Source organism: Misgurnus anguillicaudatus, chromosome 24 (genome assembly GCF_027580225.2).
Source record: "Misgurnus anguillicaudatus chromosome 24, ASM2758022v2, whole genome shotgun sequence".
Classification (NCBI taxonomy): Eukaryota; Metazoa; Chordata; class Actinopteri; order Cypriniformes; family Cobitidae; genus Misgurnus; species Misgurnus anguillicaudatus.
The window spans coordinates 42,021,943-42,046,786 of NC_073360.2; the positions used below are offsets into that span (position 1 = coordinate 42,021,943).

At 39.8% G+C, this 24,844-nt stretch overlaps 2 protein-coding genes and 1 long non-coding RNA gene across 5 annotated transcripts in view; 1 reads left to right on the top strand and 2 right to left on the bottom strand.

Moving 5' to 3' along the window:
- LOC129437097 (uncharacterized) overlaps nt 1-24,844 on the bottom strand; it is a 524,696-nt gene that overhangs the window by 395,648 nt on the left and 104,204 nt on the right. The gene's annotated exons all lie outside the window — the stretch shown is intronic.
- On the top strand, nt 88-10,234 carry LOC141361401 (uncharacterized). Its single transcript, XR_012367455.1, has 3 exons — nt 88-538; nt 640-844; nt 6,187-10,234. It is a non-coding gene; the product is annotated as an uncharacterized lncRNA (long non-coding RNA).
- On the bottom strand, nt 15,172-23,896 carry LOC141361393 (uncharacterized). The gene is made up of 2 exons (XM_073862517.1): nt 22,608-23,896; nt 15,172-18,328 (listed from the first exon to the last, which is right to left on the bottom strand). Exons 1-2 carry the CDS (start codon nt 22,732-22,734, stop codon nt 17,052-17,054), a joined length of 1,404 nt encoding a protein of 467 aa, XP_073718618.1. The 5' UTR covers nt 22,735-23,896; the 3' UTR covers nt 15,172-17,051.

Here is a 24,844-nt window from a genome sequence, read left to right on the forward strand (position 1 = left end):
GGTACTTTTAAATGACCATAACTTGCTTAATTTTTTACCGATTTTCAAACGGTTTGGTTTGTTATTAACGTCAAAGATGTATGTAAGAATTAATTCTTTCTTGGTTCCCCACACCCACTGTTTTCTTATTTTATAATGCATACTAATACTTTGTATTCCTCGTATTTTTATGATTGAGCAATAATCACTTTCACATATTTTATTCTTAATGCAACAAGATTTTGTAACTTCTCTATATGGTTTCGAATCAAGCTATAAGTGGATTATTTCTACTAGAGTCAGCATCTGGTGTCCTTGAATGTACCCAAAGTCCCTAGGTGAACTTCTTCTTATTGAATGTGCTAGTCCAAGTCACGTAGGCACATCGGATCTCATGACTTCTATATCCTTGGGGATACTTCTCCAAATTATGAAGCTTCCCTTTGCTTATTATAAATTGTCTATACTGCCAAAAACTGGACACAAGTTATTTGATATTACTGGAGGGATTCTGTGACTAATGCAAGGCACCTGGTTGAAGGATCTAAAATAGTCTCAGGTGACTAAGACTTCCTCTTCTTACCAATATATATTGTGATGCTCTATCAATAAATGTTTGACTATGATTGGGACAGAACCTTGTGTCTGCGTCTTTCATAGCCCCTGATCAGACTCTCTGCTACTCAGCTCAGACCTCCAAGCTGCAAAACATATCTCTAGACCTGATTAGAAAATACAATCTAACAGCTGGGCGCTCGTCCGGTGAAAGGGGGGAATCCTCTACACGGGAACCAGAGACCGAATTTGAAACTGAGACTGAATCTGAAACTTCGCCGCAGAACAAGTGGACCTACAATTAAATGGGGTAAGTGTTTTTTATATTTCTAAAAAGGAAATATACGCTTACCCCTGTAGTGTCCTGGTTATTATATCTTGTATCTCGAGACAAGATTGGGGTTATCCACTCATTTTGTCCATGGACGATGGACGATAGTGTTAATTCGCTATAACAAGAGTGAAGTCGCTCACGTAAAAGGGGGACAATATAGTCCCGATGTGCCAATGCATTAAGTGGCAAATGGTAAATTATTACCGAACGGAGCGAGGAAATATACAGACCTGATCAACCTGTATATTTGCTTCTCGGCGTCGTTGACGAAATTAACAAACTATTATTCAACTATTTAATTGACAGCTGAACTTATAAGAAAATAAAGAAGGAAGGAACCAATTTAATTTGCATTATATATGAGGCTGAGCGGAGAGGCACAGAACACCCGGGTTGTCTTTATTGTTATGTCATTGTTCGTTGCTGTTTTACTGTCATTTATTGTTTTACACTACACCAAACAAGCTGCTATTGGACCATCACATTATTGTATTGAAGATGGGAGGTTCCGTTACGCGACCACTGCCAGGCGAAAGCCCCGTCGATTTTATGGTGCGAAATAATAAGGCTTATTGGGTCGAGCCTTATGTGAGTAATTTGGCTGGGTGGTCTGAGGCTATGTGGCCCCAAATCGACCCGAAATATCCACGAACCGGATCGTTCTCAAAAGAGGGCATGCGGCTCGCGGATTCTATGATTAATGGTGAATGGGGTGACCCGGACTGGCCATACGATATAATGCGGGAAAGCCATTCAGTTTGGAAGGAAATGAAAAAGGTTTGGGACAAAGGTCCGGAAAAGCAAAATTTAAAAAAATATAGCGCACAACAAAAAACTCAGCTGAAGGACCCGCCGCCCTATTGTGCGACCGCTCAGACCACCCCAAGCGCACCACCACCGCAAAGACGCATGAAGACTGATACGTTGAAAAAAGTGATTGTAGATGAGACAGACAAAACAGAAATCGCGCAGAGAAACAAACCACAAAAATCTATGGTTTGGACACGAGCTGGAAACCAATTGGTTATTAAACCACTAAAAATGTCCGATATCGATACGATATGCAAAAGCTTGCCGCCGGCGCAAAACCCTGCGAAATACGTAACCGTCCTACAATCACACACGAAATATGCGCACATGACGGGGGCAGATTATCGGGCCATATTATTGAGAACACTAGACAGTGAAGTAACTGAGGAAATTCTAATACAGGAATGCCCCTCTTTAGACCGAAAAAACGATGAAATTCTGGGGCAGGGAACAGCTACGGACCGCCATACAATTCACTGGGAGGACCCCAAAAATCAAGATGCGTTTTTCAAAGAGCTACGAAAATATTTAGAGAAACACGCGGGCAGTCGTCAGGATCTATCATTCGCAGTTAATACCAAACAGAAACCAAAAGAGACCGCGTCTGAGTTTTTCACACGCTTTAAGGCTGCATGGACAGACGATGCTCGACTGCCAATTAATAAAGACATGTACGCGTTGTTTGCGAACACAATGATTAACAATATGAATCCCAGGCACGCACAATTGATAAGAATTACCACCACCAACTTGCTTGATCTAGATGTGGTGTCTCTGGGAAAGAGAATTCGCGAGCTGGACGCGTCAGGGGGGTTCTCGGTTAAAACGGAACAGGCTATGTTCTCTGGACAGGTTAAACAACCAGAGAAGCAGCCTGATAAGACACCGGAGCGCAGGCTGCGCTCTGATATTGTGTGTTACAGGTGTGGCAAAAGGGGCCACATGCAGCGTGATTGCAGACACAGAGGGGAACGCAACTTTAATGCAAGGGCTTCACCTCGTGGGCAGCCATGGCAACGGCCACAGCCGGTGCAGCCAAATAAACCTGACAACAAATACCAGACCGAGTGGCATAATAAAACACAATGACGGGGCCCGCAGAGCGATGTCAGTTCCGAATTATCAATGGTTACCCTCTCTTTTGACAATGATGATGAAAGCTCACCATATTTCACCTTAATGGTAAATGGTAAACCCTACACATTTTTACTAGACACGGGAGCAGATGCATCATCAATGTCTTCACATGTTTATGAGGGGCCAATAACTGATAAATTTACACGCTCTATGGGTATTTCAGGAACTGACATGATCTGCCCTATAACACCACCGCTGGAGGTAAGAGCTCCAGGTGTTAAGCCATTCTTTCACAAATTTCACATAATACCAAATGCTTGTCTCAACCTGCTCGGGCGTGATATGATGCACAAATTGAATATGGACATTAAGTTTCATGACTCACATGTTGTCTTTTCCTTTATGTCATGCTTGCAGGCAACAATCGACCCCCTGCCAACAGGGGAAAAAGCAAACGACGATGACAGGGCCACGTCCACGCCACGCATACCACATGAGGTTGACGCCTTGGTTAATCCTTCACTATGGGCTCAGTCTAACAATGATACAGGTTTCATTAACATAGAGCCATACAAAGCTAAACTTGCTACCACTAAACCGGTGTATATTAAGCAATATCCTTTGTCTAAAGAAAAGGAAGATGGCATTAAACCTATCATCGATAACTTTGTCCAACAGGGTGTCCTCATACCTACCCATTCGCCGTACAACACACCAATCAATCCAGTGGTGAAGGCGGACGGAAAAACATGGCGTCTGACACAAGACTTAAGGGCAATAAATAAATTAATTATTCCCCTCTCACCCATTGTTCCAGACGTTCCGACTGTCATAAATTCAATACCATGTACACATAAGTATTTTTCTGTCATTGACTTGTGTGCCGCCTTTTTCTCTGTTCCAGTGCATCCAGAGACACAGCCACTGCTAGCTTTTACCTATAGGGGGCGTCAATATCGCTGGACCAGGTTGGCACAGGGCTTCTCAGACAGCCCCTCGGTTTTCTCGGCGGCAGTACAAAAGACACTGGCAAGAATGACAGACTTACCGTCCTCAGTCTGCGTGCTTCAATACGCTGACGACATCATGGTCTCTGCGGAGACCAGGGAAGACTGTGAGAAAGCCTCCATCATTGTCTGCAATGTACTGGCTGATGCTGGTTTCAAAGCATCCAAAGAAAAGCTCCAGTGGGTCAAGCAGAAGGTCACCTATCTGGGTCATATCATCATGCCAGGACTCAGAGCAATTTCCACGGACCGAGTACAACTGATCCGCAACATGAAGTCCCCACGAACTGTACAGCAGCTTCAAAGCTTTCTGGGACTAATTAACTATTGCCGCTCGTGGATACCCGAGTGTGCAGCGCATGATAGACATTTGCGTGGACTGATTGATCACAAAGCACCACCAGCATCACCAATATGCTGGACTGAGGAGGCCGAGACTCACTTTAAGACATTGAAGCAGGCCATCACCACGGCCCCAGCATTGGGCCTGCCAGACTACAGCAAACCTTTCCATCTACACGCCAGAGAGGCCGGTGGGGTAGCACTGGGTGTCCTGTTACAACAGCATGGTTCCAGCTATAGACCTATAGCATACCTGTCTAAGAAGTTAGATAATGTAGTGACAGGCATGCCTGAATGTCTTCGTGCAGTGGCTGCTGCGGCTCTGGTTGTACAGATGGCGGAACGGACGGTACTCTCGCATCCAATGACACTCTACACCTCACACCAAGTAGGTGCAATTTTACATAATATGCAAACGCAACACATGACGGCACAAAGAAGGTCTGGGTATGAGGCCACACTGTTGGCAACGAAAAACTTAACACTTCAACCAACATCAGTTATCAATCCAGCCCTACTGGGTGTTTTGGGGTTGGTAAATATGACTGAGCATGAATATGAACATGATTGTATCATTGAGTTAACTACTTCCTGTTCTTCTAGGCCCGACTTATTGGACTCACCCTTAGACGGGGGGGGAGCACATCTATGTAGATGGGTCATGTGCAAAACCGTCGGACAGTGTCTACCTCTGTGGATATGCTGTGGTGTCTGACGCGGGAGAAGTCATTGAGGCTTTTGCTCTGAACTATAATTCAGCGCAAGCTGCAGAGTTGGTAGCGCTCATACGCGCATGCGAGCTGATGTCAGGGAAAAGGGCTACGATCTATACTGATTCAAAGTATGGGTGGGGCGTTGTACACAATTTTGCAAAAACGTGGGAGGCCCGAGATTTTAGGACAGCAGATGGTAAGCCCATAGCTCATGCAAACCTAATAGGGCGGTTAACCAAAGCAGTACAGCTACCGTCCGAACTAGCAATAGTCAAAGTAAAAGGGCACGCAGCAGGAAATGACGAACAAGCGATTGGAAACCGAAAAGCAGACGAAGCTGCAAAAGAAGCAGCACAAGCGCAAATCAAAGCACCATTCGAGTGCGAGGGTCAAACCAATTTGGCCATGGCGGTGCATGTAACAAACGTGCCTGACATTGACATTAAGTTTTTGCAGAGCCAGCCAACCCAGGGCGACCTCGAACATTGGAGTAAACATGGATGTGCGCCCGACGAAAGGGGGGTCGTGAGGGACGAAAAGGGAAGAATCGCACTCCCAAAATTGGGACTGGTGGTTTTGATACGGCACTATCATGGCCTATCACATACTAGTAGTGCCAAGGTGATTCAAGCAATAAATCATTTATATTGCATCGCGGATGTGCATAAAACCACTAAAACAATCCTCGATTCGTGTCTCACATGCGCGAAAGTGAACCCACACAAGCAAACTAAACACGATGCACTGCCACACCCCGAGGCACCGTTCCAGCACGTTCAGATTGACTTCACGCATATGCCGCCAATTGGAAACTTGAAGTATCTTCTCGTTTTCGTGGACCGCTTCTCTAAATGGCCGGAAGCGTTTGCGTGCGCAAAAGAAGACGCGAAAACGGTCGTTAAGATATTGACAAAAGAAATCATTCCCCGTTTCGGTATACCGACGACAATTGAATCCGATAATGGCACGCCTTTTGCCTCAAGAGTAACGCAATTATTAGCAAAATCGCTATCCATTGATTGGCATTTTAACATACCGTATCACCCACAGTCAGCGGCTGTAGTGGAACGAACAAATTCAACGATCAAACAAAGAATAACGAAGGCCGCAATCGAAACGGGGAAGAAATGGGTAGATTTATTGCCCGTGGTATTAACAGAAATACGCATGACCCCATCTTCAACCACAAAACTTTCCCCATTCGAAATAATGATGGGCAGGCCTTTCCCAACCCCATGGGTCAAAGGTCAGGCCGGCATTTCTTCCTTAGGTGATCTGGAGGTGATACAGGAGGACTACGTGGTGTCCCTGATAGAGAAATTGAACTCAATCTGTGCTGATGTTTCTTTGTCTCTCCCTCTTCCCTCAGAAAAGCCAACTCACGCTTTTCTCCCCGGTCAGAGTGTCCTAATCAGGAGCCTAAAGCCGGTGAGGGTCGGAGAGCCAAAGTACGTGGGGCCAGCCATTGTGATCGCGGTAACGCGGACGGGAGTGCTGACCGACTACCAGCCACAGTGGATTCACGCGTCAAGGTTGAAACACCATTCGGCCACGGATTGGAACCCAGTAAAGTCACCGCCACCGCAACCACAGGACGCGCAGATCAACAAAGAGCCACAATTGGGAAACCTTAATGGAATCTCCACCAACTGAAGGGGCTGAAGGGGTACTCCTACCCTGCACAGTAACCGAAGCGCTCCTCATCTTCGGCAATCACGTAGTGGAGACAGCGCAAAGAATATTGGAAGACAACGAACACATCCCAAGGGTGACCATTGAGAGACAATTCATTGATCAAACACTGATTTACATTTTCTCTTTAAATGCTGTTGGGGATCTGAAAGTAGTCAGAAGGGACGAGGAATAGAACAGACTATCGATATACAAAAAGTAGGGGAAAGGGGATCGCTATTGGAAAGACAAAATAAATTATAGGAACATAGGTTTACGCTCATTTAGTTTAAGTTTATGGAGATTGCCCCATTACTCACCGGGTGTGTACCAACGTCATTGGCATACGCAGCACGAAAAGCAGGGGTAGAGGTTGTAGAAGAAGCTAAGAAAACTTTAATAACCACACCAGACGCAACAGGGGTTTTGATAACCGTAACCGTACAAGAAAGACCCGATTTACCTGTAACTCAAATAGTAGTCTATCAACACGAGGGAATTATTAGAGCACAACGACGCACCGTAACACAGGATCATGTCGACGACCCGTGAACCTAAAGTAACTAAATCCAAGCTAACAATACGGATCCAACAACGGCCGTGGCACCATCTCCGGCACCCCGGTCTGTGTGGTATGACATGCACAACATGGATCCTACTCATACTTTCAATCATAATCACAACCTCCATTATATACTCTGAGCTAGATCCAGTAAAACACAACGTGATGAAACTCAATAGACGTGCCCTGAACGGCCCAAGAGAGGAGGCGCCTGACCTTAATCCATTAAGAGTAACGTTGCAGCAAGGCAAAGATCAAAGTTTCATTTGCGATCCAATATCTGTAGGCGTTGGAAAAGATTCAAATTATGAAGAAGTGCGAAGTCGATACGGGAAAGAATTCTATTTGTGTGCCGAAGCGTGCGCATGGGCAGATGTAAAAGCGTATTATGGTAATCCAGAAATAAAAACAGATCCCAGATTCAAGGTTGCGATAATCGTAAAGGAAAAGAAAGGATTGTTCAATGGAAAAGAGGTAACACGATTGTATGGGCCAGGAAGAACAAGACGGCATTTGTGGTTGTTAAACATTACAATTTTGAATGTCCAATTTTCGGACGCAGGGAAATATTACTGCGCATGGGCAATAGACGGAAAAGATATGTACCAAGAAGTGCAAATGAATGTAGTTATGCCTTTCCCTGAATTAACCATTCGGGATGTGATGACCGACTTGTTTCCTGACCCACAACAATCAACTCAAAACCTCTCGAAAAAGGACCTCGATTTCATTATGGGCTCTGAACTGAGTGATAGTGTTAAAGAAGTTAGAACAGCTAAAGCCAAATGTGGTGGTAACTATGCATGTGCATTAGCATTGCTACAGAGGGAAGTTGTTAAAGACGAGGTAGATGGGGAATGCTGGGTCTGTATGCAACTGCACTCAACATGGCGGACGCAACCCTTAACGTCAGAAATGATAACGACCGGCTGTACAGTGCCGCGACAAATGTCTATTGTGGTACAAATGACCGAGAATTTAAAATTAAACAAGTCTATAACGGACGGGTTAAGAGATTATCAATGTAATCATCCTGGCCTACCCTTTAGGGGACCAACGTTCCACGTTCAGTCGCATTTGGCAGAATTATGTGTTTGCTCGACCACAGGAAGACATTATGTAGGTGTATCAGATTGTAAAAATACAATAACGCTCAATGCAGCGAAGAGACCAAACTGCACCCTTCAAACACAGGATAAGCGCATACAACCATTTGACTGCCCGTTTACACATCTAGATAGTGCCCCGGGAATGATGTGGACATGTGGAGGAGTGGCATATTACCATTTAGATGCAGGGGATTGGCAAGGTTGCTGCTACCCATCCCTCATCTCCACAGGTACCACGATATTAGCTAAGAAAAATAATGACATTGCAAGCAAAGAAACCGCTAACCATCGGAGTAAACGAGAGTCGCATTCAATCCCGCGCCGGTATAATGGATACAAAACGGATAACCCATGGACATCTCCATGGGAAAATGTGGGGTGGTCGTTAGCTGGCCTATTTACGGGGGTAGGAACGACAACTGCCTTAAATAAGATCAATGGCCTAGCATGGCAAGTTCTGTCATTAGAAAATGATACGGCGCACGCCTTACAGTTGATTAACGACGAAGTAAAGAAAATGAGGGAAGCAGTGGTACAACATAGATTGGTACTAGATATGCTCACTGCAGAGAAGGGAGGAGTTTGCCGGATGCTCTCTGTTTCCTGTTGTTTTCATATTCCTGATCACTCAGATAATGTAACTGATCTAATAGGGCACATGAGAAAAGCAATACAACAGCCAGAAAAGGTTGACGATTCATGGTTTGCCTGGCTGAATAATATGTGGGGAGGATGGGGAGCATGGATTTTTAATACTGTTGTTCCCATGGTTCTATTGATATTTGCCATCTTACTATTTGCTCCGTGTTTAATGCAATGTATTACTGGATTGGTAACCAAGGTTGTCTCAGGTATGATGTCTCAGCATACGTACCAAACAATGGTTAATGTCACTGTACCTCTTGGAAATCCACCCAGCTATAACAATTTGAGATCTTTAAATGTTGTAGGCCCAGAAGTTGTTGATGACTCGGATGATAGTGAAGAATTTATTACAACTTATGTTTTGCCCCCGGAAGAACGCTCCTCTGAGGATTCAGAGGAGATGCCACCTCTAGAGGAATCGGACAATGAGGAGCATGTTTATGATGTGGTAGACCCACTGGCTCCTACACGACTAATCCCATTGGAAGAATTACGATCGATCCCATTGGAAGAACTGATCCCCTCAGAGATAAGCCTTTCTGAAAATACGAGTCCTGAAGAGCCGAGTCGGATGATTTTAAGATCACAAACAGCTGAGAGATCAAACCAAATGCCTGAGACAACTTTGTAGCCTTTTGTACTTATTCTTAGGTATTATACACATATATATGATTTTTCTGTATTGCTTGCCAATCAAACAGGGTCTTTAACCCGAAAAAACAGCAGAATGCATTTTTATATGATAAATGGGTGTGGGTAACGCATGTGATCCACGGAGAGTGTCTCAAAGGGGCCATTGTAAGAATTAATTCTTTCTTGGTTCCCCACACCCACTGTTTTCTTATTTTATAATGCATACTAATACTTTGTATTCCTCGTATTTTTATGATTGAGCAATAATCACTTTCACATATTTTATTCTTAATGCAACAAGATTTTGTAACTTCTCTATATGGTTTCGAATCAAGCTATAAGTGGATTATTTCTACTAGAGTCAGCATCTGGTGTCCTTGAATGTACCCAAAGTCCCTAGGTGAACTTCTTCTTATTGAATGTGCTAGTCCAGTCACGTAGGCATATCAGATCTCATGACTTCTATATCCTTGGGGATACTTCTCCAAATTATGAAGCTTCCCTTTGCTGATTATAAATTGTCTATACTGCCAAAAAAACTGGACACAAGTTATTTGATATTACTGGAGGGATTCTGTGACTAATGCAAGGCACCTGGTTAAAGGATCTAAAATAGTCTCAGGTGACTAAGACTTCCTCTTCTTACCAGTATATATTGTGATGCTCTATCAATAAATGTTTGACTATGATTGGGACAGAACCTTGTGTCTGCGTCTTTCATAGCCCCTGATCAGACTCTCTGCTACTCAGCTCAGACCTCCAAGCTGCAAAACATATCTCTAGACCTGATTAGAAAATACAATCTAACAGCGTACCTATGACACTGCATACCTATACTAAAAATAAAAAATAAATTCATGAAACATGTTAAAGCATCCAGAATTATAGCCACGTTAATAACGTTTGTAAAAACCCAAACCGTTTGAAAATCGGTAGAAAATTGAGCAAGTTATGCTCATTTAAAAGTACCTGCACCATTAAACTCAATGCTACGAGTGAGCAAGCGCCCTGTCGTAAGATGGCCGGTGTCGTGAGCAATCCAGTCCCCCCGAGCAATTCTGCCCCCCTAGGACCCCGCGTAATTCCATTGGCTGAAAAAACTCCTCATGGGTAGCCTTTGTAGCGCCTTATTACAATTCCTTCAAAATTTCGTGATGATTTATATCGTTAGAATGTTGTTAAAATTACAATTGGTGTATTTTAAATTATCCGTTTAATATAGTAGTATATAACTGATGCTCTAGGTGGTGAGATCTACCAAATCTCGTTCTTAGATTTTTTTTAATTAGCTTAACGTGACGTACCAGCTTAGCATACAGCTATAAAATATATCTCATAATTTTACATGTACATGTACATGATTACTACATAGTTGAATAACACTTTTTATTTACAAAAATAAAAGTATTGTTTTTGTAAAGCAGAGGATGACACAAAGCTGCTCACGTGTTTGCAACATGAATATTAGTTCATTAATTATATTATTTTGTAAGCTTTTATTTTAAAAATATTTTGTATGCTTCTATTTTGTAAAAAGTACCTAGCTTGCTACACCACTAACGCAGCTTCGATTAGCCATTAGCATCAAGATATCGCGATGACAAGTTTTTGACCAGGCATTACTGCTAGGTACCAATTGGGGTCCTAGGGGGGCAGAATTGCTCGGGGGGACTGGATTGCTCATGACACCGGCAGGTGATGCCGTTAGGGACTCCGCCTTGAGCCATCTAGCCTTTATATACATATCTATGGGTGAACTCCTTGATATCAATAGAGGGTATGCACGTGACGTCACCTTTGGCGAAAATGACTGCGGTTACGCCCACTGTGTGGCAAAAGACAGAGCGGCAGCATTCGAGTACAGTGTGAAATCAGCGAAAACACGGTGAAAACGCGTCTAAATAGGTGAGAAAAAGCTGTTGTGCGATAGACTGTACCAATAAATATTAAGCTATTAATATTAAGACTCCTGTAAGCTCTGTTTATTGTCACATACCGTAGTGTCCGGCATCATCTTAACACTAAAATACATAGAGACAAGACTACGTTTGTCCTGCAATTTTTTTAATACCTTCAATTTGATAAATATATTTGTAAAACAGACAGGCTAAAAGGGTTACCAATATCATTGAGCCCTACCTGTGCACGTGCCTGCCATAGTGCCATTTATTAAATATTTCATCATTTTCCTGTTTTCTATTATTTCTTCGTGTTTGTTCTAAAACTATTATGTTTACATACAAATTAATATGCATAGGCCTGTTTATATATTAATCACTTCACACTTGTGTGTGTTAATATATTATTAAGTATGTAAACATAATAATTTTAGAATAAACAGAAAGACATATAAGATAAGGTAAAAAGAAATAATAGACAACGGAAAAATTATGAAATATTTAATAAATGGTGATATTTTATTTTTTATTTTTTACTTTTTTTACGTTTTTCTTTTCAGTTTTCTGCTGCCAATGATTGGAACGAACTCCAAAAAACTTTAAGGCTTGAATCTAGTGTTTTAAACGATTGATAACTAACTTATTGTCATATCACTGTTCATGTTAGCGTATATTTCTCCCCTGTGTAAACTAGAGCAATTATTATTTAATTATTTCTCTCTCGATATTGCTACTTGTTAATAATGTAAACTGCACTTATTTAATAGTTTATTTACCTAGTACGTTTTTATATTGATTTCTATGACTTGTTTAGTTATTGGATTTGGAATTACTTTGTACGAAGTGCTTTGACTGAATAATTGTTTGTAACTTGTACTACATTGTCTTGTCTTTTACGTGTAACCTATGTTGTCTGCATTATGACGCTTTATCTTGGCCAGGTCGCCGTTTTTAATGAGAATGAGTCCTCTATGTGCCAACCTGGTTAAATAAAGGTTAAATAAATAAAAAATAAAAAAAACCCGGAAAAATTATGAAATATTTAATAAATGGTGATATTGCTTTTTAGTATAACCCATTCAAAATGTAATCTTTCTAAATAAATTATGAATGTAATGTGATGAAAACGCTATAAGAAACACATAGAGGGAACAGACGTCAACAAAACCCCGGACATCTTCTCAAATTATTTTTTATACTAATTATTAAAAGATTTCCAAATGACTTCATCACTCCAGTCTGTCTGTTTAAGGGTTTATTGCAATCATAAACACCTACATTGATCTTAAAATGGTGTCTTTGACGATGGTATAAAAATGAAGGCCATCTTTTTTTGGCATTCCTATTCTGACACTCAACAGCACAACAAGATATTTTCTACCCAGCCAACATTGCAAGGTGGGGCCCATGTGGGCCCCATATGGGCTTCCTATGTGGGCCCTATATGGGTTTGTCCATGGGTTCCACTATGGCCCCACTTGGGTTGCCCACATGACTTTGATATAGAAACTGAGTGGGGCTTATGTGGGGCCCAGCTGGGCAACACACATGGGGCCCATGTGGGCCCTATATGGGCCCCATATGGGCTTCCAATGTGGGCTGTACATGGGTTTGTCCATGGGTTCCACTGTGGCCCCACCTGGGTTGCCCACATGAATTTGATATAGAAACTGAGTGGGGCCTATGTGGGGCCCACGTGGGCAACACACATAGGGCCCATATTGCACCCACGTAATGAAGCCCATGTTACATATCAGGGCCCAGAATGGACTTTTAATGGGTACTGGACTGGTCCCTTATTATGAATTATAAAAGTATTATAATTATACTTTTAATGCTTAATTGTAATTTTTTTAAATAATATATTTGTTTTAAATTGAAAACCAATAAAAGCAAATCATTTCAGTTCGGTAAATATCAGATTTCAGCATAAATATTCAACAGTTCATTCATCTGTAACATCACAAAACATGAAGGAGGTTCAATATATCAAAATACTTTATTGTCAATTTATAACAATACAATGCTAAAATAACAATGAACATTTCAAAACTGCTAAGGCAGGTAATGACTAACAATTTAAAATAACACTTAAAATAAGCATTGAAAGAAGTCAAACTCTTAAAATACTTAGAACTCAAAAACAACACAAACATTGCTCACTCTTCTGGAGATGGTCTTCTGATCATCAATTAATCTTTGCTCAAACGTTTTATGAAGAACTTCCAAAGCATCCACAGCCAAACTCATTAAATGTCCTTGCTTTGATTCATCCCTGTGCAGTCCGTGAACTTGTAGAGTAGTATTACATTTTCTAAACACACAACTCAGGATAAATTACAAGTGTAACAGTTGTGAGAGACTCCTGCTGCTCTGGTAGAAACTGTATCCTTGCGCCTGAGCGGAAATTCTTGTAGTTTAAATGTTTATCATCTTTATAGTTGTAATTTTAAAAGTCTGCCTATTTTAGCAAAGATTATTTAAAATATGATATTATATTATGTGATAAAAATCACAATTAAAAACATTTGAAGCAGGACTACTTTGTCAAGCGTAATGTGTCGTTGCAGTGAGCAGATCGTAATGAGGTCTCCTTATATGAAACACCTGACTCCACTAATCAGGCTTTTTTCAGAATGTTTGAAACATTTCTTTAATTAACACACTTATCAAACTGATGAACTTTCTGACATTTTTTATTTTCACTCATGCTCAGCTGTGCAAATTAAAATTAATAATTGGCAGGTTAACATTACAAATATCACAAATAAATATAAACAATAATGCATTTTTATTTAAAATGTTTTATACTGATCAGATCCTATCTGTGATATTATTTGCTCTTTGTATAAAAGTGACTATAAATCAAAAGTAATAATTTTAAGAGTTTAAATGTATATAAAATGTATTTTAAGCATAAAATGTTTTGCCCACATAGGTGCCATGAGGGCCCCACATTATTATCCCACATGGGCAAACCTATATGGGGCCCACATAGGGAAACCCACATGGGACCCACATAGTCAACCCACATGGGACCCATATATATTGCCCATGTTAAGCCCATGGCCGCATGAAACCCATGTTGCCCATATGGGACCCACGTGGGGCCCACATATCAATGTTAATTAAATGTAAAAAATAATGCATTTTTATTTAAAATGTTTTGTACTGATCAAATCATATCTGTTATATTATTTGCTATTTGTTTAAAAGTGACAATCAACCAAAAGTTATTATTTTAAGATTGTAAATGTATAAAGATATAATTCAAGCATAACATTTTTTTGCCCACATAGGTGCCATGAGGGCCCCACATTATTATCCCACATGGGCAAACCTATATGGGTCCCACATAGGGAAACCCACATGGGACCCACATAGCCAACCCACATGGGACCCATATATATTGCCCATGTTAAGCCCATGGCCACATGAAACCCATGTTGCCCATATGGGACCCATGTGGGGCCCACATATCAATGTTAATTAAATGTAAAAAATAATGCATTTTTATTTAAAATGTTTTATACTGATCAAATCATATCTGTTATATTATTTGCTATTTGTTTAAAAGTGACAATCTACCAAAAGTTATTATTTTAAGATTGTAAATGTATAAAGATGTATTTCAAGCATAAAAATGTTTTGCCCACATAGGTGCCATGAGGGGCCCACATTATTATCCCACATGGGCAAACCCATATGGGGCCCACATAGGAAACCCACATGGGACCCACATATATTGCCCATGTGAAGCCCATGCCCACATGTAACCCATGCTGCCCATATGGGACCCACGTGGGGCCCACATGTCAATGTTGGCTGGGTAGTGAGTTATCTTGCTCGTTTCACTCGTGTGTAATTCAATTCAACTGTTTTGCTGCCACCACATTGCGTGTGCAGCTTGCAGTGACATAACTGTGACGTGTACTAGCAAAAGTCAAGTCAAGTCAAATTTATTTATATAGCACAACATTAATACAACCACAGTTAATCCAAGGTGCTTTACAAAAGGTTGCATTAAAAGCAGCAAGTTTAAAGAGATAAAAGAAAATTGAATTAAAAAATACAGATAAAATGTAAATATGTATAGTAGCAAAAAAGAGAAGAGAAAGAAAAAAAAACACAGTCAAAACATCAGTCAAAAGCAAGGGTATAGAAATAAGTCTTTAAATTAGATTTAAAAACACTTAGGGATGGAGAGGCTCTGATGGTAAAGGGTAAACTATTACAAAGTTTAGGGGCAGCAACAGTAAAAGCTCTATCTCCTTTGGATTTACAACGAGAGCGAGGAATCGACAGAAGAAGCTGGTTGTTGGGTTGGGTTGCTAGATCTCAAAGACCTAGAGGCTGTGTATGGTTGGATGAGGTCACAAATGTAGTGTGGAGCCGACTTATGCATGGCCTTATAAGCAAAAAGAAGTACCTTAAAATCGACCCTGAATTTGATCGGGAGCCAGTGCAATGAGGCGAGAACAGGAGTGATATGCTCCCTCTTTTTTGTTCCTGTCAACAGTCTCGCTGCAGCATTCTGAACCATTTGAAGCCAAGATAGAGTGATTTGAGGAAGGCAAATGTACAAGGAATTCCAGTAGTCTAGCCTAGATGAAATTAATGCATGAATTACAATTCAAGTGTTTTACTTTCGCAACAGATCTGAGGTGAAAAAAGCTGCTCTTTACAACCATATTTACATGCTTTTCAAATTGTAGTAGTGGATCAAAGTAGACCGCTAGATTTTTTACATGAGGTCGAAGGTTGTCACCAAGGGGGCCTAACCTGCTTATGAGAGTAGGAGTAAGTGCAATGGGGCCTAGCAGAAGCACCTCAGTTTTATCAGTGTTTAATTGAAGGAAGTTGTTGGCCATCCAGATTCTTATTTCATCAAAGCATGAGAGAAGAGGTTGTAAAGAGGAGTCAGCTTCAAGTTTAATAGGGAGATAGAGTTGTAGGTCGTCAGCATAGCAGTGATAATTAATATTGTATTTCTGAAGAATGGAGCCTAGGGGGAGCATGTAAAGCGAGAACAGTAAGGGGCAGAGAAAACTACAATTATATATTGTAGACGGTTATGTGATGCTTTGTAGTTCTAAAGTCTTTGGTAGCCACACACTTTGACAAAATATCTGGTGGAAATCAAACGTTTTCTTCTTAAGTTACATACACTGGCCCATTTAGGGTACAGAAATCCATTGGTAACGTTATTTCAAATGTGTATTTCACTCATAAAAAAACATTAAAAAAACAACACTTTCATAGTAAGAAAAGACAATACTATGGAAGCAAATGTGGCTCACAAATGTCTTTACTTCAAACTTTCCTTAAAATATCTTCCCTCATCAGAAACAAAGAAATGTATACAGGTTTGTAACAACATGAAAGTGAATAAAAAAATAACCGAAATCTCATTTTTGAACTTTCCCTTTAAGGATATCATAACTTAAAATAAAACTAGAAAGCTTTAAAATATGGGACCTTTAAGTAATTTTTCATCCTCCATAATACAGTACTGTTAAAGTAATATAAAAACATGAGCAGCAGTTTTATTTCATTTGTATGTTTGTTCTGTTCTATTTATCTGCGATATTGCTCATAATTTGATTATTTGTTCTTATTTTACTATTAACTTTTAACAATATTTAAAACTTTATACAAGTTTTTGGTATCATAACCTTATTAAGGTCACTGGTGCTTTACAAAGTTTGACTGTTGATTAACTCTTCCCAAAAAGACTACAGTGATGAGGTTTCTCTCCAGTATGAACTCTATGATGGTCTTTTAAGTTACTTGAACAAGCAAATGTCATGTCACAGTGAGAGCATTTGAAAGGTTTTTCTCCTGTATGAAGTCTCTTGTGCTGTAGTAAGGTAGCCTTTAGACTAAAACTCTTCCCACAGACACTACAGTGATGAGGTTTCTCTCCAGTATGAACTCTTTGATGAACTTTTAATTGATATGAACCAGACAAGCTCCTTCCACATTGAGCACAGATGTAAGGTTTCTCTCCAGTGTGAACTCTCTGATGGGATTTCAAGTTACTTGACTGAGAAAACGTCTTGTCACACTGAGAGCATTTAAAAGGTTTTTCACCTGTATGAATTCTCTTGTGAATTATTAATTCACATTGTTGTTCAAAACTCTTCCCACAAATATTACAGTGATGAGGTTTCTCTCCAGTATGAATTCTCTGATGGTATTTTAAGGAACCTGACTGAGTAAACGTCTTGTCACATTGAGAGCATTTGAAAGGTTTTTCACCTGTATGAACTCTCTTGTGATTTAGTAATGAACCCTTTACACTAAAACTCTTCCCACAAATATTACAGTGATAAGGTTTCTCTCCAGTATGAACTCTTTGATGGACTTTTAAGTTACTTGAATTAGTAAACGTCTTGTCACACTGAGAGCATTTGAAAGGTTTTTCACCTGTATGAAATCTCTCATGGGCTTTCAAGTGACCTGACTGAGCAAAGGTCATGTCACACTGAGAGCATTTGAAAGGTTTATCACCTGTATGGGCTTTCAAGGAACGTAACAGAGCAAACGTCTTGTCACACTGAGAGCATTTGTAAGGTTTTTCACCTGTATGAACTCTCTGATGAATTTTAAGATTTTGTTTGGTTTTGAAGTATTTTCCACATTCAGTGCAGTTGAAAGGCTTTTCACCACTGTGTGTCCTCATGTGAACATTTAGATCAGAGGAAGAGAGACAAATCTTCCCACACTGTTCACAGTAAAACTGCTGCTTCTTCTTCTTCTTCTTCTCTCTGTGGTCTTCTGAATGAAGTTTCTTCTCTTGTAAGGTAGTAAAGCTGATCTCAGATCTGTTGAAGAGTTTCTGTTCTGTGTGTTTTCTCTCATGTCTCTCTAAAAGTCTCTGTGAGCTGAATGTCTTTCCACAGGTGATGCAGGAAAGAGTTTGTGCTGTCAGTCGCTCTTTTGACGTTGAGGACGTTATTTCGATATCCAGACATGAATCACTCTTCACATCTGAAAAGAAACATGAAACAATTAAATTGCCTTTTCACTCTTATTTACACAAAGAAGGACGAAGAAGTGAGATTCTGTATCTTTTTCTAGATTCACACATATTGACAGAAGACAGGTGTCAGTCCAGTTATTGCAGCTAGGTCATTGCACAATCAAATAAACCAAGATTTGAGACTTTCACAATCCTTGTTGCATTATATGATGACACTTCTTAAATGAGATTAAGTCTTTTTTAAAGGGATAGTTCACCCCAAAATAAGGCAATAAGCCACAAGAAGCAGTGGGTTACCAGTGTATTTTATAACAATTAGCTAAGGGGCGTTGTTAGGCATGACGCGAAGCGGACCCCCTAGCTTTTATAAAATGCTCTGTAACACCACTGCTTCACGGGGCTTATTGCTTTTATAAAACGGTTACTTCATATGCATCTCAGGATTTCATAAAATAACAACAGCAAATAAGTTGTAATTATATTACACTCAAAAAAACTTTGAGTTGTTTTTTTCAACCCAACTCCTGGGTTGAGCCAGTTGAGTTATTTTGTTGGGTTGTTCTATCAGTGTTGGTTAGTTTTTGTGTAACCCAACTCGATGGGTTAAATGTTGGGTAATTTTGAAATAGAGCCAAAATAGGCGTTTCTTAACATTACTTTCTCTGGTTTACAAATTTGTTTTAAGATAAGTTCAGGCGAGAATATATATATATATCAGACTCTATTAAAGTCCATTAAAATGAGAAAAATCCTGCAATGTTTTCCTCAAAAAACATAATTTCTTCTAGACTGAACAAAGAAAGACATCAACATTTTGGATGACATAGTGGTGAGTAAATTATGTGGATTTTTCTTTTTAGAAAATGGAATATTCCTTTAACGAATCTTATAACAGCTGTTTAGCCGCCTAACGTTAGCTATCTCTGTTTTCACATCAATCAAAAGCTTCTTTTAACATTATATTCTGTTCATATAGTTAACAACAATCGAAAAACATTAAAATATTAATTGTCATATTTAAGTTACTAAATGACGAAAAAAAGAAAAGAAATTGGTAAAACAATGTTGGTCTCTGAGGTAAAATTAAACAACCGTGACGCGAGTTCACAAGCACATTCTGGAGGGGAGGAGTAGATAAGCACGTGCTGAAGCAATGAAGCGTGCACGACTTGCGCACTAACAAAAAATATTGGATTTATTAAAGTTTTCATTTAATTTCCTTGAAATTTTGAAGAATAGCAGCAGTAGTGATCACACACAAAGCAGTGGGCCAACTTAGTTGCCTTAAAGCAGGGGTGTCAAACTCAAGGCCCGCGGGCCAAATCTGGCCCGCCCCCTCATTTCATCTGGCCCACGAGAGTTTACAAATTATGTTAATTATGTGGCCCGCGAGAGATTACAGATTATTTTATTGTTATTATAAGTTTTATTTTTTGCAGGTTATTTCCAACATTGATTTTTTTTTGCAGCCACCAAAACGAATTTTTGTCCCGCCAAAGTCTTTTTGTAATGTATTTATGTTGATAATATTGATGATTGCATGAGAAAGAACGTGCAGTGCCCCGCACGAGCGCACTACTCAGTACAGTATCTGCTCGTTCTTTCTGTCCCTCTCTCGCGCACGCTCACGCGAATCCAGCGAGAAAATGTTTTCCGTCTCGTGTACAGAAATGTTTTGCGATGTCCAGCTGGGATTAGTTTACACAGCGTCTCCTCCCGCTACATACGCGAACTAATGACTCATTTGAACCAATTCCTTTTAATAAACGATTGAAACTATTGATCTGTAGCCTACAACACTGAACTCACGAGACGTCAGTCAATCAGGCACTCAAAGCCAGGTAAAAAAAATCACAGCTTTTTTGTAAAGAGGGCAAGAAATGACAAGCAAGAGTATATGTGTCTAATAAATGCATATTGTGGTGGAGATTGTAAAACAGACGGGTATCTTAAAATGCCTCTCATTTTCTTACCTGCACAATGAAGGATAACAGAACATTTTGAGTGTACTCACATACAACATGTGTTTTTGTCAACACAATTATTTTTAAAATAATCTGTAGAATGGTTGTACTCTATACACTTTGTCATTATTTGCCTGGGCTTCTACTTTCAAAGCTAGGTATTAATTGAGTTATTAACAAAACCAATAGTAATCAAATGCAGAGAAAATTATGCAATGTACAGTAATAAGAGAGTTGATACATTCATACAGTCGTTCAAATACAACTGGCCCTTTGAGATTTACTGTAATGCTGATGTGGCCCGCGATGAAATTGAGTTTGACACCCCTGCCCCAAAGGAACTGTAAGTAGAATTTTAAGTGTTTTATTAATCAAAATCAATGTCTTTATTCATAAATATGTCCCCATTGGTGTCAAATGAACTCTGCCAGTGATCTAACTTTTCTTTGTAAGCTTAGAATTTCTTCTCTTTATTTACATTGAACGGGTAAGTCCAAAGAGGCTTCCATGTCGTTATGCCGTATTGATAAACTATAATAGTAGGGAGGGACAAAAAGCACTTGCCTACCAACGCGTTTCCACAATGCGTTTTTATTCAGAACAAGTGAACTAAGGATGGGACGATTACCTGTTTCACAATTAAACACGATAAAATGTCCTGACGGTTAGTATTATCATTTAAAATGTAATTATCATTACAACCGTGTTTGATTACCGTGATATTGAAAACTCGCGGTAAATCTTGTCCAGCCAGAATCAGTTTGATGCAGGCGCGCACATGCAACATAGTTTTTTGCACAAGAAGGCATTTAAGGGATAATGTATTGTATTCATTCAGGGTAAACTTATAGACTTATTCACGGGCGTGGCGCCGGGCCAATAATTAACTCCGTGCGGGCGGGTAGTAGCACAAATGAAAATATGTGCAAAATTTGTATGTGCACACCAAAACTTACACGACTGAAAACGGAGGACACCGAATGCCAGCTGTTTTTTCAGCCGAGCTGTTTAGCTGTGATACTTGAGCTGTGAGCTGGTTGGTTGTTGTGATAAAAAGTTGAATCTCTCGACTTTCAGCGCTGAAAAACCGCTGAACGCCGGCTTACTTGAAAAAAGTCGAGTTTTCATTGGAATCAATTGTAAACATGCGCCGGCCACGGGCGTAAAAGCTTTGGTGTGCACGTCCTAATTACCATTACACGTGCAAAATGACCTTTGACCCATCACGTCACTACCGTAACAGTGTGTGACCTTTGTGGATTCTTCTCGTAGCCTAGTTGGAGCGAGCGTTGCAGGAGAAGTGGCATAGAGTTTTGCAGTTGATAGCCGGAAGCTTAAAGGCGGAGTCCACGATGTTTGAAAGCCAATGTTGATATTTGAAATCACCTAAACAAACACGCCCCTGCCCCAATAGAATCTCGACCTTCTGTTGATAGACCCGCCCCACACATACGCAACCCGGCATTTGATTTGATTTGATTGGCTATAAGTGTGTTTTGGTAGTCGGGCCGTCTCCTTTTTCAATGCGTTTTTCAAACATCGTGGACTCCGCCTTTAACGTCTTAGAACACATTTCGAGACGAGACTTAGGAGCACAGCAGGGGTTGTGTAGGTAGGTTGATTTCTTCTTGGTCTTTTTTTATTAATAGGTCTATTTGTGTATAGTTATCAGGTTCCATTTGTGCCGACGGATCTTGTTCTGAACTTTGCGGGTACGGGCCGAAGTGTTTCTCCAAAAATGGACCCGTGCAGGACTCTGCCATCCCTAACGTGAACCAGCTGAAACGGACAAGGAGATAAGTGAGTACATAACAGCTGCCGTAGTTGCAACAAGCATTTGGAAAAGCGAGGCGCCAAAGAGCACTATTCGTTTGAATGTAAAATACTATTTCACCACTAAATCATATTACTGTCCCAGTGTCCCTTTAATAAAGGCCATTCATTAGGCTATTAAAGTTTATTCGTTATATCTTAAAAAAAACTACACGTAACGTTCGGTGTTTGCTGGGCTCCCAGTTTTCATCAAAAATATCTAAAAATGTCTTCTTAAGCAAATCGGAGGACTTTGGGGTTTAGAACGACACAGGGGTAAGTGATTTATGATAAAATTTATGATATATCATTTTGGGTTCAACTAACCCTTTAAGTCTACATGAATGATGCTCAATAAGTATTAAAGATATCCTAAACTCCTTTAAAATTTGAGTACTTACATTTTTGGGTCTATTGATTAGTGAGTTTGTGACTGAAAACCCAAAATAGGTGCTCACATGACAGTAAAAAATGTTAAAAACACAACAATAATTGAGGATAGCCTACATACCTGATGGAATAAAATCAACCTCTTCCTCAGTGCGAGCCTCTTCTGTGGGTTCAGTTTTTATTTCTGTGGGTTCAGTTTTAATCTTCATCATGAGGTTCGTGCAGTCGATGAGTTTAACTGAACACATCTTCAGTTTGGTCTGCAGGATCTGCTGCTGTTCTCCAGCGTTACAGACAGAATCCAGAGACTCTGTGGAGGTTTGATCCTACTGTAAGCTCTGTTTACTGTCACACACTGCAGTGTCCTGCATCATCTCAACACTTAAATACACAGAGACAAGACTCTGTGTACACTCAATGAAACACGCAAGAGAAAAACACTGAGGATACACAAATGCTGAGTCCCAATTCGCCTACTTATACTACGACCTAAAAGTATGTACTGTTTTTGTGAGGAAAATGTACGTACTTTTGAGTGTGTATCAAAAGAGTATGCACGTTCTGGGACGTACTTCGATGACGTCATGCAACGTGAACGACAACGTGGTTGCCTAGTTACGCACACCAAACGCAGGTCGTTTGTGAGGCGGCTGGTTATGATGTTCATGTGCAACAATGTGTGTAACGAAAGCTACTTATTTTAAAGTCAAAATAGTTAAAGTTTATAGTATAACTATTGTTTAACGTATTTTATGCTTATTTTATACTTATGTATGCAAATCAAAAATACCGCGATGAAAATGAACCATGCTTTTACTATAGTAAAAGTTTAGTAACCATATTTCTTAATAAAGTTAACATTTGTACAGCCACAGTATTACTACAAATAAGTCAGTGTGGTTAAACTATGATTAGTGTAGTAAAAGGTGTTTATTTTCATAAGGGTTTATAGTAAGGTATAAATCTAAGACAGAAACATAAAAAGAAATACATAAAAAAGACACATGCATGACACAGTACTACAGCCATGGTACTTTATTTTCACAACATCAACCGAATATTACGAGACAATGAAAGATAACTTTAATTAGGGTTAAACATTTGAATTCTTACACTTAAAAGCTGAGGGCGCATCTCCGCTGCTGCGTCTGGCTGCCATATTTACATCACCACAAAGCTCCTCCCTCCCGCACGCAATGGCTTGTGGGCAATATTAGCCGTTAGAGTGTGGATCGATCTGCACTTCGAAATCTAACCGGAAATAGTAGACCATCCGGGTATCTTTGGGATACTCATTTCAACATACTACGTTTTGGGACGTACTAATTCTAGTTTCGAATACTATTTAGGACGGATAGTATGCGAATTGGGACTCAGCAAAACACATCACACACGCGCGCTCTTTCTTTCTTTCTTTAGTGAGTTTATCTGCGGACTAAAGAGCTGCAGCGCCTCCTGCTGTACTGGAGAGAGAAGACGCTCACTGCTTTACAATGGACTTAACAAAACAAGAATGCGTCTCAATTATGACCAGAAATCATCACAAACTATTGTATAAAGTAATGACTAAATAAAAAGAAGGGGTGGAAAAATAATTGCTGAAGAATAAATACAGAACATCAAGCTTTTAAAGTCCTGATAGGACATTGTAGGACAAAGAGATTGATCAGATTAAAAATACAAACAAGTGTTTTTACAACGTTATATTTTCATTGTTATTAGGTAATGTTTTGTATGTCATTGTTTCATAATGCCATTGTAATTTTAAAAACCACACCCCAAATAAAAACAAAATGCCCGGTAGGCCCTCTGCCCAATTACCAGTCCTGCCTACCATTATAAAACAAAACAGTATTAATAAAGCTGAGATACATTTAAACCAATGTATACACTGGTTGTATTTTGGTATGGTCATGATGTTCTTTAAACGTCTTTCCAACATTATGGTTACGTTATTAAACAAAAGGTCTCACAAATGTTGCATTTGAGTCTGGTTTTGTTTTCGTAGTGAACAGATGTGATATTCAATTTTTTTTTTTTATTAATGCTTTATTTATCATCGCTCTGTAAGGCAGGGGTCTCCAACCTTTTTTTATTTGAGAGCTACTTTCTAAAAAATAAAAGTGGTCGAGAGCTACTTGTGTCACGTTATACCTAAATTAGTGAGTTCATAGACACCTGTCTATTAACTCACTGTGATTTGAACTCTTTCCCCGCCAGCATTTAAAAAAAAAGTTGCCAGCCAGTGCCAGCATTTTTTTTATTTTTCACAAAATTGTAATACCTTCCAGAAATTTTTTTTTTAAACATAAACATACGATACATCAAATGAAAGAACAGATACGTAAACAACAACAA

Excerpts from the sequence above, each read along its gene's own strand:
- LOC141361393 (XM_073862517.1), bottom strand. The coding sequence starts at position 22,734 with ATGTGTTCAGTTAAACTCATCGACTGCACGAACCTCATGATGAAGATT. Across the intron at positions 18,329-22,607 it reads GGTTGATTTTATTCCATCAG|ATGTGAAGAGTGATTCATGT; the intron begins GTATGTAGGCTA and ends GTTTCTTTTCAG.